This window comes from Danio rerio, chromosome 21, assembly GCF_049306965.1.
Source record: "Danio rerio strain Tuebingen ecotype United States chromosome 21, GRCz12tu, whole genome shotgun sequence".
Lineage (NCBI taxonomy): Eukaryota > Metazoa > Chordata > Actinopteri > Cypriniformes > Danionidae > Danio > Danio rerio.
In genome coordinates, this window is record NC_133196.1 from 12,980,187 (window position 1) to 12,992,745 (window position 12,559).

At 34.6% G+C, this 12,559-nt stretch overlaps 2 protein-coding genes across 52 annotated transcripts in view; one reads left to right on the forward strand and one right to left on the reverse strand.

The window, feature by feature from the left end:
• The window catches only part of gtf3c5 (general transcription factor IIIC, polypeptide 5), a 678,526-nt gene that overhangs the window by 243,625 nt on the left and 422,342 nt on the right, over positions 1–12,559 (forward strand). The window lies entirely within an intron of this gene.
• The window catches only part of cast (calpastatin), an 89,720-nt gene that overhangs the window by 44,667 nt on the left and 32,494 nt on the right, over positions 1–12,559 (reverse strand). For 8 of the 51 annotated variants that reach the window (XM_073934823.1, XM_073934820.1, XM_073934824.1 and 5 more), the window contains 4 exons: positions 7,666–7,764; positions 4,800–4,844; positions 4,619–4,711; positions 2,690–2,770 (listed from right to left, as the gene is read on the reverse strand). In XM_073934823.1, coding sequence (XP_073790924.1) covers positions 2,690–2,770; positions 4,619–4,711; positions 4,800–4,844; positions 7,666–7,764 — 318 coding nt within the window. Of the gene's footprint in view, positions 1–2,689; positions 2,771–4,618; positions 4,712–4,799; positions 4,845–5,792; positions 5,898–6,164; positions 6,294–7,665; positions 7,765–12,559 lie in introns of all 51 variants that reach the window. The other 43 variants (XM_073934808.1, XM_017352802.4, XM_073934806.1 and 40 more) reach the window with 9 other exon arrangements.

A 12,559-nucleotide genomic window follows, 5' to 3' on the forward strand; every position in this document is an offset into this window, starting at 1 on the left:
AAATAAAATGCTGCATTTAGTCGCTTAGTGTTCACATTAGCCAAGTTTCCATCCTAACATAAAGCAAATAATTTGAAAATTCACAAAAAATAAAGAAGGAAAATCCAAAAAGTGAATTAAAGCTGATTTAAACTTCTGCATCAAGCACACGCGTATGGTCGAGTGCAGCCATTGAGCGGTCGCATAGCCCTCGCTGTGGCTGAAGCCGATGCTGACGCGCACCTCTCAATAAATGTAATGACATGTCCCAACGACGCATAGCACAAACTCTGTGGTTGGTTGAGTTGGTAGCGGTGAAGAGTGTGGGCGGTGCTGAAAGCTGCAAGCCGCAAGCCCAATAGAGCGATTGTTTACAAGTGTTGAGTCCCGTGGAGAAGCTCCAGATGGAAACTTTTGTTTTGTTTTTACCTTATGATTAAAGTTGTTGCACGTATGCCGGTTCCCGCCTCTGATTAAGCAAGTTTTATCTACTTGTACCGTTCAGAAAAAACAAAACACCCACAAAGAAACTCGACACAGAGAAACATAAAATCCTACTGCCAGCTAGCGTTTCGCAAGTGTTATTGCAGAGTAACACAAACAGCACGCAGAAGTATAAATACACTGCAGGCAAAGAGCAGGCACCGTGGGTCATGCAGATCACTCAACGCAGAAGTATAAATTAGCATTTAGTTGCGTTTCCATAAAGCTGTTAGAGTGGCTCATAGTAGTATTGGTAACCTAGCAACCAATAGTAAACAAGCCAAGCTTAATGAAGACAACTGATTAGTCAAACTATTCACATGTGTCTCCATCTCACAATATTAGCATTAACTCTTTTTCACACAAGTCTCAAACCACCTCAAGTGAGTGTAAACCCTTTTTTGTGAATTTGTTTTTTTCAGAATCTTGCATTTCCATCACTCGCTTCTTGTGCTATACTTCAAAACGTGCAGTTTAGAGACTGTCCTGAAGGATACAGAGCAGCAAACAAAAACACAAACAGATTGTGGGATTTTCATTCAAAATAATGCTGTGTGTTGAACTAAAGGTGTTCAGGGTATGTGTATACATAACATTTGTATCAAAGAATGTTTCGACTCATTCATTTATTTTATCAGGGCTCGCCACAGCGGAATGAACCGCCAACTCATCCAGAATATGTTTTACATTGCAAATGCCTTTCCAGCTGCAACCCAGTACTGGGAAACACCCATTCACTCTCACATTCACACATATACGCTACGGCCAACTTAGTTTTATTCAATTTACTTATAGCTCATGTCTTTGGACTGTGGGGGAAACCCACGCCAACATGGGGAGAACATGCAAACTCCTCACAGGAATGCCAACTGGCCCAGCTGGCACTTGAACCAGCAACCTTCTTGCTGTGAGGCGACAGTGCTAACCACTAAGCCACCATGCAGCCATGTTTCAACACCTTAACACATTTTTAAAACCTTCCCTAATTAAAAAGTCACACACAAAATTCAATATCTGCAACAAAAAGGACCTGTTGCTGACATCTATATTGAACTGTGATGGGCAACATCATGATAATGACGGGAACAACCAGTTGTGCTTGTGCATTTTGTCCTATTGCGATGCCATGTACTGTTTTTTGGTTGTTTTTAAATGTCATATGTCTGTGTTGCATTTCATAATTCACTCAAATTACACTAGAATTAATTCCAGTTTCTTCATCTGCTTATTGTCGCAGTGTTTGTGTTGTTTCAGAAGAAACGAAAGAACAAAACAAATAGCACCAGAGTTTGTTGTATTTAAACCAAACCTGCCAAGTGTGAACACCCCCTTAATGACTTTCACACACTAATGATATTCAATAAAAGTCTATTTTTTTTATATTATTTGAGGTATTGCAGACTGTGTTTCTCAACCACGTTCTTGGAGGACCTTTAGCTTTGCATGTTTTCCGTGTCTCCTTAACCAAACACACCTGATTCAGATCATCAGTTTACTATTAGAGACTGAAAGATCTGTAATGAATGTGACAGACAAAAGAAACATCCAAAACATGCAGCGTTGGTGGTCCTCCAGGAACGTGGTTGAGAAACACTGTTGTAGACAACAACAAAAACAAAACAGGAATGTTGGAAAAGAGTAGAAATTAATTTTAAAGGAACAGTTCGGCCCAAAATATACCACTGTTCTGTGCGAGTTTCTTTTATAACACAAAATAAGTTATTCTGAAGAAAGCTGACAACCTGTAACCATTGACTTCCATAGTATAAAAAAATTAAACTAATATGGAAATTGATGGTTACCAGTTTTCAGCTTTCTTCAAAATATCCTCTTTAAAGATCTTTAGACATTAGTTTTTAGAGGATCATTCATTCATTTATTTTCCATTGGCTTAGTCCCTTACTTATCAGGGGTCGCCAAAGTGGAATGAACCGCCTTTTAGAGGATCAGTTCACCCAAAAATATAATACTGTATGTTTACAGAAAGAATACACGCACATATCCTTTCTGTGACTATATTCATTACTTTTATGTGCCTTTATGTCCATTTTAAATCTTAAAGCATCAGTCACTTAATTGCAGCTGCATGAAAAAATGTGTGTTTATCAATAGTCCTCATTTTGTGTTTCATGCATTACAGCTGAACTCTCTGTTTTTGGTTGAACTCTTCCTTTAAGATGAAAGAAAAAAAGGCAAACGTTGAGAATATGTATGATCTCCAACTGACCAGGTCTTCCTTTCTGTATCCGGGCGGCAGCGTGTCATCTCGCTCACCACACAAAACACCTTTCTCTGATTTCAGTTTGGGCTGAGACATGCATTGCAATCCATTAGAAAACACACGTAGCAAAACACAATGAGAATGCACATGCTAAAATTATTCCTTAAAAGTCGGCAGGAGAAGGAAATCATGATAGTATTTATATAGTGATGTATATTTAAGTGAAAAGGCTTCTTGAACAAGTAAAAAAGGGTAACACTGTATGTCACAATTCAAGGTATAAACAAACCATTAAACAACACTACTAGCTTAATTAACTACTAATTATCTGTTTATTAATAATTAATAAGATAAATTTTGGGATAAGATTATGGGCAGGATTAGGAATGCTGAATAAGATCATACTTTATAACTATTAATGAAGTTAATATCATAATAATACTAAGCCATTAGTTAATAGCATGAATTGTGACAGTGTTACTGAAAAAAGTACTGTAGTGTAGGGAGGAACTTAATTTTGACCCTTAGGAATCGATTGGACGGTTCGAAAAATGATTCTGGTACATTATGACAATATATATCACATGGATATATAGTTCACACTATCCCTTGTTCATTTCATATTGTCGCAAAATACATTGCTTACTATAATACATGATTTTCTTATGTGTATTAATCCAACCTTACCACCACAAAAACATGAATAACAGCATGGTGAGATAGTCACAAGCTTGATTGAACATTGTTTACGTAAAAAAAAATACTTTTTTTCAGTGGATTACCTTGCATGGATTGATTGTTCACTTTAAAGGCATATTTCACCCAAAAATTAAAAATTACCTACCCACAAGTGGTTTCAAACCTTTATTAGTTTCTTTATTCTATTGAACACAAAATATGTCATTTGGAAGAAAGCTGAAAACCTGTAACCATTGACTTCCTTAGTAGGAAAAACAAATACTATAGAAGTTGATGGTTATCGGTTTTCAGCTGTCTGAAAGAAACCCTAACAGGTTAGGAACAAGTGAAGGGAATTGTGACAGAATTGTGACAGAGTTAACAACCCCTTTAAGACTAACAATGTCCACTCAAAAAAATGATGTTTGAAGTTTGTTCAAACTACTAAAATGAGCTAAACCCAATTCTTTTTGCAACAACCTAATTTTTTTTATGTTCAATGAACTTAAATTTGCAAAAACTAATTAGCTAACTTAATTGCTTCATGTTGTCAAATCGATTGTGTGGAACCCAGCATTTTTTACAGTATGTGCTTGCAAAAATTTACATTGTCTTTTTGATTATTTCATGCAGACTTTAATATTTATTTTTTTATAAATAATCAAACTTAATCAAACATTTGCCAGAATTTCTAAATAAAGTGTGAAAAATAATCAGATATGATTGTGCACGCTTTGGGTTTGCACTTGAAAATGTGAAAATAATTGGTCTTTTAGATGGCAGATTCAAAACAAGACTAATGTCCTATGATAATGAGGGATGGGTTTTTCCCCCTCTGATGACATATACAAAGGGAGAATGTCAATCAAAGTGTTTCTGAGACAGTTTTTACTAGGTGTGATTATAAAAAATTTAAATTAAGTTCACAAACTGTAGCCACACAACCGTGTTTGAACTCCATTTAAAAGTGATTTTTGCATAATAGATACCCTTTAAATCATGATGTGAGATTTTTTTGCCCAAGTTCTGGTGGATTGCATGTGATTAACAGGTTCAGTTCTGTCAGTAAACTCAATGAATATTCCTCAAGTTTCCTCAATAGATAAGAAGCTAGTTGGACAACAGCTTACCCTGGAATTTTATATTTATTTAAGCAATATTGCAGTCTGTATAAAATAAGAATTGTCCATTCTGATCTCATGCCGACTTTTAAGTTTTGAATACACAGTTATCTAAATATCTACACCCTTGCTTTACCTCTTTGATCTCAGGTCCAGTGTAGTGGACTTTAGGAGCCAAAGGTTGTGATGATGGTAATGTGCCAGACAGGGCATCAAACGGATCGTCAGCCTACACATACATAAAAGAAAACTCTGTGAATACATAAATCTGATAACCACACACCAGAAACCACAAAGAGAAAAGCTGGTAAACTCACATCTGCACTGACTTTTGCTGCTGAAGGACCCACTTCAACCTGCACCTGCAGTAAAAACAAAAGGACTTTTATTATGTACACGTGCAGACACACATGGTCTGGCTAGACTACTGAAACATTCTCAGACAGCACACATTTTTCTCTTTAAGTCAAATGTTTTTAATAAATTGACAAGACATCAAGGTAAGCTGTTGTATTAAATCAACAGCTTTTGAAGATGATTTATGTCTTTTTACCATAGTGTGGCCATAGTGTGGTGTGGTATACACTGACACTATATACAGTATAAGCTTGTTAAGTGAATGATTACAAGTTGTCACAAAAATAAAAAATTCAAAAATATGAATAAATAAATGACACCTTATACTTATAAAATACTACATTAAAATACTACATGATACTTAAAATACAATTTTCCTTACTCTTATCCATAAAAAATAATACAACAAAAACACTCAGTACAATTTAATATAAAATACAGTTTCCCTTACACTTATTTATACACGTTTTAAACATAATGATAATTAAATAAAATACATGAATATATGATGGGGGAAACTTTTTTGAAGTCTTACAGATGTCTATTTGCAGATTAAAATCTTAGGTACTTTTTGTGTTGGTTAGGGGTAAAATAAAGGATGATACATAATAGGTTTAGAACATTCAAATCCTGAAAACTCCTGAATTAAAAAAAAAAAGTTTCAATGAAAACAATAATCAACACAACTGTTTTTTGAGCATGATAACAATCAATGTACATGTACTCTGAAATGCATGAAGCTGAACTTTGCTGATAGCTGTTTTATCATTAAAAAATGATAAAAGGACTTTTAAAAGACATTAAAATCCCATTATAAAAGCTTGAGTGCTTCTTCAAGCACAACTCTCTCCCTTTTGCACATTTACTATATGACAATACAGGGTTAAAACATTAACGCTAACAGAACTTTTGTCCACTCCCATCCTGATGATCCTTTGTTACTCTATTAATACCTTTTGAGCACTTGTCTGTTTTTGGGCACCAGCTGAGCCAGAGGGCTTCCCAGCAGCCGGATCCACCTTAGCAGGTCCCAGTTTGGTTGAAGGAATGGTGGTGCTCTATCAAAAGCCACATATTCGAGCATTAACACCAACTTTCAATGAAGTTCACAAGCGAAATGGAGCAGCCAAAAGAGCGAAAAGAATCAGAAGTCCTGATGAACGCCATGAAGATGCTAACCAAAGAGTGAGAATGCTAAAGTGGCACTATCCCTCCAAAGATATTTTATGAAGAAAATGGAATTGCATGGCAGAAGATGATCATGAAATGTTGATGAAGTCTCATTGAGTAGACAGGAAAAAAATCCATTGGTGACCTTAGTGTACCTGAGGCGTATCTTTTGCAGGATCTGCTGGTTTCACTCCTGCTCCACCGGTTGTACCAGCAACTCCAGTCCCAGAGCTCACAGCTGAGACTTTAGCAGAAGATGCAGGTGTTGATTTAGAATCTGTGACCTGCGATCAGTATGCAAGAGTGAGACCGTAATACAGCGCATACTCAAGATGCACTCTAAACATTACAGTTTTTCTTGATTGCTTTGAAGCAGCTGTCAAATGAAACTCCACGTTTTCAAAACAGTTAAAACACAGGCCTAAACAGCAGCACTTATGGTCAAAATGACACACTTAGCTTAAAAAAGGCTCTAACTATGCAAAAACATTTAAAATATGCAACAAATATGCCTTCACACAACTTGCGAATAAGCAAATGAGCTATTTCAATCGATCATTACACAATGGACAACAAAATACAGAACTCAGTGTGAATCAGTGCACCATTGCTTGACATTGTAGTCTATTGCCAGTGCCGTTTGTTGTCTTTCTATATAGGCTTTGTCAAACTAGCCTTTTTGCAGATAATTGGATCCAAAATAAGAAATGCTTTGATTAAAATTGTGCTGAATTCATGACATTTTTTAAAACTGTGGCTGAAAACTGAAATACTGTAAAAAAATAAACAAAAAGAACCCAATTACATACTGTAAACATTACAAAAAACACATGTTAACCAAGATACAGTAAAATTTATCGGAAGTATAAGACATATAGCCACTATTGAACTCCTCCATCCATGCTGGCAAAGAATATAGAACTACCACCTTTTTTATGAGGTTCGCAGACTGATTGCTCATTGAAAATTTGTATGAAGGAGTCTCAAACTGGTGATTCAGAGATTTTATACTAATCTTGGTAGTTTCTAATGGTGGTTCTACTTGTTTTCCATAGCTAAAACAATGGGGTTTGGACTGCTTGAATGACATCCATGTTAACGGTTTTGAAAATGTTGGGGAAAATGTGTCAATCCCATGAGAAAAGGTTAACACATTTGCAAGACATGTCTTCTGCTCTGCTGGGAAAGTGATGAGGAAACTGCAGTGGAACCTAGTTTCTTTAACCAGGTCAAAGTAAACATGAAAAGCTGTAAGATAAAGTGAAAAATGGCACCAAATGAAGACGGTATGCAGATGGTTTTGTTTCAAGTTTAGTTTCAAAATGGCAGAAGAAAGATTTCGCGTTTCCTGAGGCAGCACCGAAATGTCATGAATGTGGTCAGCGTTTGAGAGAGACCCAAATAACAAACAACCAAAAAACTCCGGCATACAGAGAGATGTTTGTTCCCACAGATGTGTTCCAGATGTTATGAAAAACAAAGACAACCCCAAAAGTGTTGTGTTAGTGTTCACCAAAAAAGTCAACCAAGAATGAAAGCAGGATTGGTTAGGATAGAAAGGCGAAACAGTAGTGTAGCGTGGCTGATGAAAACCAGCGTGAGGTAGATGTAAAGAAGCCCATACGCCGATAAATCCTGTAGACGGATGGTGTCTACCTGAGGTTTGACTTGAGAAGATCCTTTCTGGGTGGTTGCAGGATCTCCAGCGCCGGATTTGACAGTCGCAGCTGCTGTAGACGATTGTGTAGCTCCTTTCTACAATGCAGAGAATGTCAATCATGTTTAAAACCCATTATTTTGGGCCTGAGTCTGCTTAGTGAGTAGAGATAGGAAAATATCGGGAAGAGAGAGAAGCCAAGATATCAGGACTAAGTAGATAGTAAAGTTGGTAGACAATCTTTGATGTTGGTTTTAGAAAGTCTGGCCTGTTAATTTGAAATGGTAAAAAAGTTAAAGAGATGACTTAATGCACTGCTAGCATTTTAATACATTGATAGGGATGAAAATACATTGCTAAAATGTTTTAATTTTAGTATGTTGCTAACATGACTTTGCCCACTGTTAACATGTAACACACTGATAGAATGTTTCTAGGCTGATTTAACACAACTAAAACGTAACAGTTGATTGCTAGCTTGTTTCTAACAAGAGAAGTTAACACTGCTAATATGTTCAGCATGTCGCTAACAGGATTTTGCACACTGGTAACATTAATCACATTGATAGCATGTTTCAAATGTGCTTTAATACATTGGTAGGAACATTGCTAGAATGTTTTTGGCCAATAACAAAAATGTTACACTTTAACACATTGCTAACATATTTTAGCATGTTGCTAGAATGACGTTGGGATTGTTTAACACAACTAGAACGTAACAGTTGATTGCTAGCTTGTTTCTAACATGAAGAGTAAAGACTGCTAATATGTTCAGCATGTTGCTAACATTATGCACACTGCATAGTGTCATAAATCGCATTTATAGCATGTTTCAAATGTGTTTTAATATTTCAGTAGGCATGACATTGCTAATGGTTTAGCCAATAACAAAAATGTTTCTATAACAAACTGCTAACATATTTTAGCATGTTGCTAGCATGACTTTGCCCTGTTAAAATTTAACAAGATTATTTAAGGATTTATTTACAAAGATTATTTAACAAACCTAGAACATAACAGTTGATTGCTAGCTTGTTTCTAACACGAAGAGTTAACCCTGCTAATATGTTTAGCATGTTGCTAACATGATTTTGCACACTGCTAACATTGATCACATTGATAGCATGTTTCAAATGTGTTGTAATACAACAGTAGGCACAGTGCTAGAATGTTTTAGCCAATCACAAAAATTTCTAGCACTTTAACACACTGCTACATATTTTTAACAAGTTGCTAGCACAATTTTGCCCACTGTTAACATGTAACACGCCGATAGAATGTTTCTAGGATTATTTAACTGATTGCTAGCTTGTTTCTAACATGAAGAATTAACACTGCTAATATTTTTAACATGTCGCTAACATGATTTTGCACTGGTAACATTAATCACATTGATAGCATGTATAACATATTGCTAGCATGGCTTTTTACATACATAGCATGCTTAACAATGGAAGTGTGATTAAGCACATTAATATAATGCTTCAATAAATGTGTATATTTTCAACATGATTTAACACACTGCTAAATGTATTTTATTTTATAGCTGGCATGCTTATAAAATAGAAATGGTTTAGCACATTGCTAACACTTTTTAGCATGTTGTTTGCATGATGTTGTCCCTCTGTTCACAGGTTTTGCTACACTGATAGGATGTTTAGCACACACACAAGAACATTAAAGTTGACTTCTTGTTTCTAACATGATATACGTTGGTAACATGTTTTAAGATCTTATTAACATGATGTGCACACTGCTTATGTTTTATTTTTAGAGCTAGAATCTTTCTAACAAAGTTTACCAATGCTAATGTTTATCATGTTGTCAATCATGATGTCGGTAGCATGATTTGCTCACTGTTAGCATGTTTTTACACACTGACAGGAATTTTCTAGCATTATTAATCACTAAGAACATAACAGTCAATTGCAAGCTTGTTTCTGAGTAAGAATTTTAACATGTTTTAACCTACTAACGAGGTGTGGAATTTGGTAATGTTTAATTATATAGCTAGCAGGATACACACATGACTAACTCTGCAAATATGTTTAGCATGTCGCTAACATGATTTTGCACACTGTAAGCATTAATTATGTTGATAGCGCCTTTAAGATTATTTAACAGTCCTAGCATTACTTTTCACAAACATAGCAAACTTAAAACACTGGTAGTGTGACTAAACACTGCTAACACAGCTATATTTAAATAGAAATTGCTAGCATGATTTAACGCACTGCTAACATGTTTCTGCCATTGATTTAAAACACTGCTGACATGTTTTAGATACATTTCTAAAACTAGAACATTTCTAGCATGCCTTAACAAACTGCAAACTAGCATTAATGCTTTGCAATATATGATTCCTCTTATGATTCAGCAAATTGACTCAAGACAGACAGATAGACAGAAAGATTTAGTGAGATCTGAAACTGCTTCCGGCATCAGCTTAATTGTAACAAGAGGACATGAACTAACTTTCAATGAGGGGGGCTTTGGGAAAGAACATGCATTAAACAATGACATAAACACAGCAGTTGCAAGCAACTGAAAAGCAAACTCCAGCTCCAGTAACAGATTCAGGAAAGTGAGTCATAGGGCTCTTGTGGGAGACACCATGTCCTGCCACAACCAAATATCCCATGCTGAAACATGATTGTCCACAGGCAAAAGAAAAACACTCAGAAACATGTCTGATAACATGCAAATAGTCTCTAAAAGCTGTTAACAAAGTTTTCTAAGAGTTTTAGTGAAGGAGAAGAAGTGCATAAAGACGCCTTTGTATTCGTTTCTCTTCTTTTCTGTGGTTATTTTGGTCCTCCAGTAGCTTTTATTGATGGTGCTTGTTAAACCAAGTGCATAGCAACCTTCAAGCACCCACCCACAAATATTGTGAAAGTCTGAAAGTGTGAATATTGTCTTTTATACAAGCAAGAAGCCTTCAGTTTTTACTTTAAAAACATGTTAGGCATATTGTTGCTAAACTGAGTTTTTCTAGTCACTTAGATTCTCAAGGACAATCATTTTGTATCAATAAAGGGCAAGTAATATATTATATATACACATTCATAAACACATATGCTCACCGGCCACTTTATTAGGTACACTTTACTAGTACAGTGTTGGACCCCATTTTGCCTTCAGAACTGCTTTAATCCTTTGTGGCATAGATTCAAGTGTAGTGATGATCGGATTAATCACAAATATCAGAGATGAAAAGTAATGAAGAACAAAAACATTGTTGCTGTGCTAAAGTAGATTTTTCTGGTATCAGTACTTTACTCCACTCTTTATTTTTCTGACAACTTTTTTTACTTTTATTCCTTACATTTTTACACAAATATCTGTACTTTCTACTCCTTACATTTTTAAATCAGACTCATTACTTTTATTTTCATGTGTTTGGTAGCGCAATCTATGTAATTTAGTCATTGCGCAATTTGAACACCTTTTTAAGTTTTTTATGTTATCAAAAAAAAAATGAAATATGTTTTGAGAAAATTAAGTGTTAAATTGAAGACAGTTATTAGGCCTAATTTATAAAATATAGGCAGCCTTCAGAATTATGTTTTAGAGTATATAAACCAGCATGGCAGCTTTTATTTTTAAAGCCATATTGTTAAGTTTTGTGTCCAAGTGATAATACATAGGGCAACTTGTTGTTGGATAATATTGTATAATAATTAGCTATTATTAGCTATTATATAATTAGTTAATTAGCTAATTTCCGGCTGAAAATATTTTAAATTTAAGCTATTTTGTATAGATGTATACATGGTGTGCGATGTAGTTACCACCGTTAAACTTAAACAGATATAATAATGAATACTTTTTACTTAGGTACATGTTTCAGGCCGTACTTCTTTACTTTTACTTGAGTCATTTTAGTATTTGTACTTCTACTTGAGTAAAGCATGTGTGTACTTTTGCCATCTCTGACAAATATTAACATCAATATTTTGGTATTGATAGTAATATTGATATTTTAGCCTCTTGTAGGGCACAAAATAATGCAGTAATAACACATAAATAACTCATTTCATCGGTTTCATCGAGTCAAACTTAAGACTTTTAGAATTAAGACCCTTTTAAGACCATTATGAATGAGATTTTAGACTTATACGAGGCTAAACACTAAGGATTTTTTGTAATGGCCTGGTTGGACTAATGGATTTGGAAAAAAACTAATGTAGTTATTTCTTTAACATTCTTTACCATATTTTAATGTGTCAAAACAAGAAAACTAGATGACTATTTTTTTAACAATGTTTTTTTTTTAAATGACAAGTTTTACATTGTTAAAAGTATATTTATAATGAAGAAAACTACAAGTATAATCAAAAAATATATTTTTGTTTGCTTTAGGTGCAAATGAATTCAGTATGAATCCTATTCGACCTAATGCAAATCTGTTATAAAACCTGCAGTTTCATGCTTATTTATAAATATTATGTCCACTCACTTTCTTCTGTAAAAAGTTTTTGTGTAAATGGAAGATAATGTATGGGACTATAGCTGTTATTATCATGAGGAATTGGGTAATTTTCTTTAGTTTTCTTTTCCGGATTAGGGAATTTAATTTCACAAAATAGTGCTGTAAAAATGTCAAACAGCTTTTTGTGAAATAAACATCTCTGCAATAAAAAACTTATTATAAATAGGTTTTTATAAATTATTTAGACAGATTGTTGGTGATTAGATGGCTGTCAGCCTGATTGGTACAACTTTTTTTTTTTTTTTTAATTAAGACCGGTTTAAAATTATTTAAGAGCTACAACACAATATTTTTGTAAATTTAAGACTTTTTAAAATCCCGCGAACACCCTGTAAAGGATAATTAGATCGTCTGACTTAGATCGTAGAGCATTTTACTGTTTTATCAACACAAGGAAGACA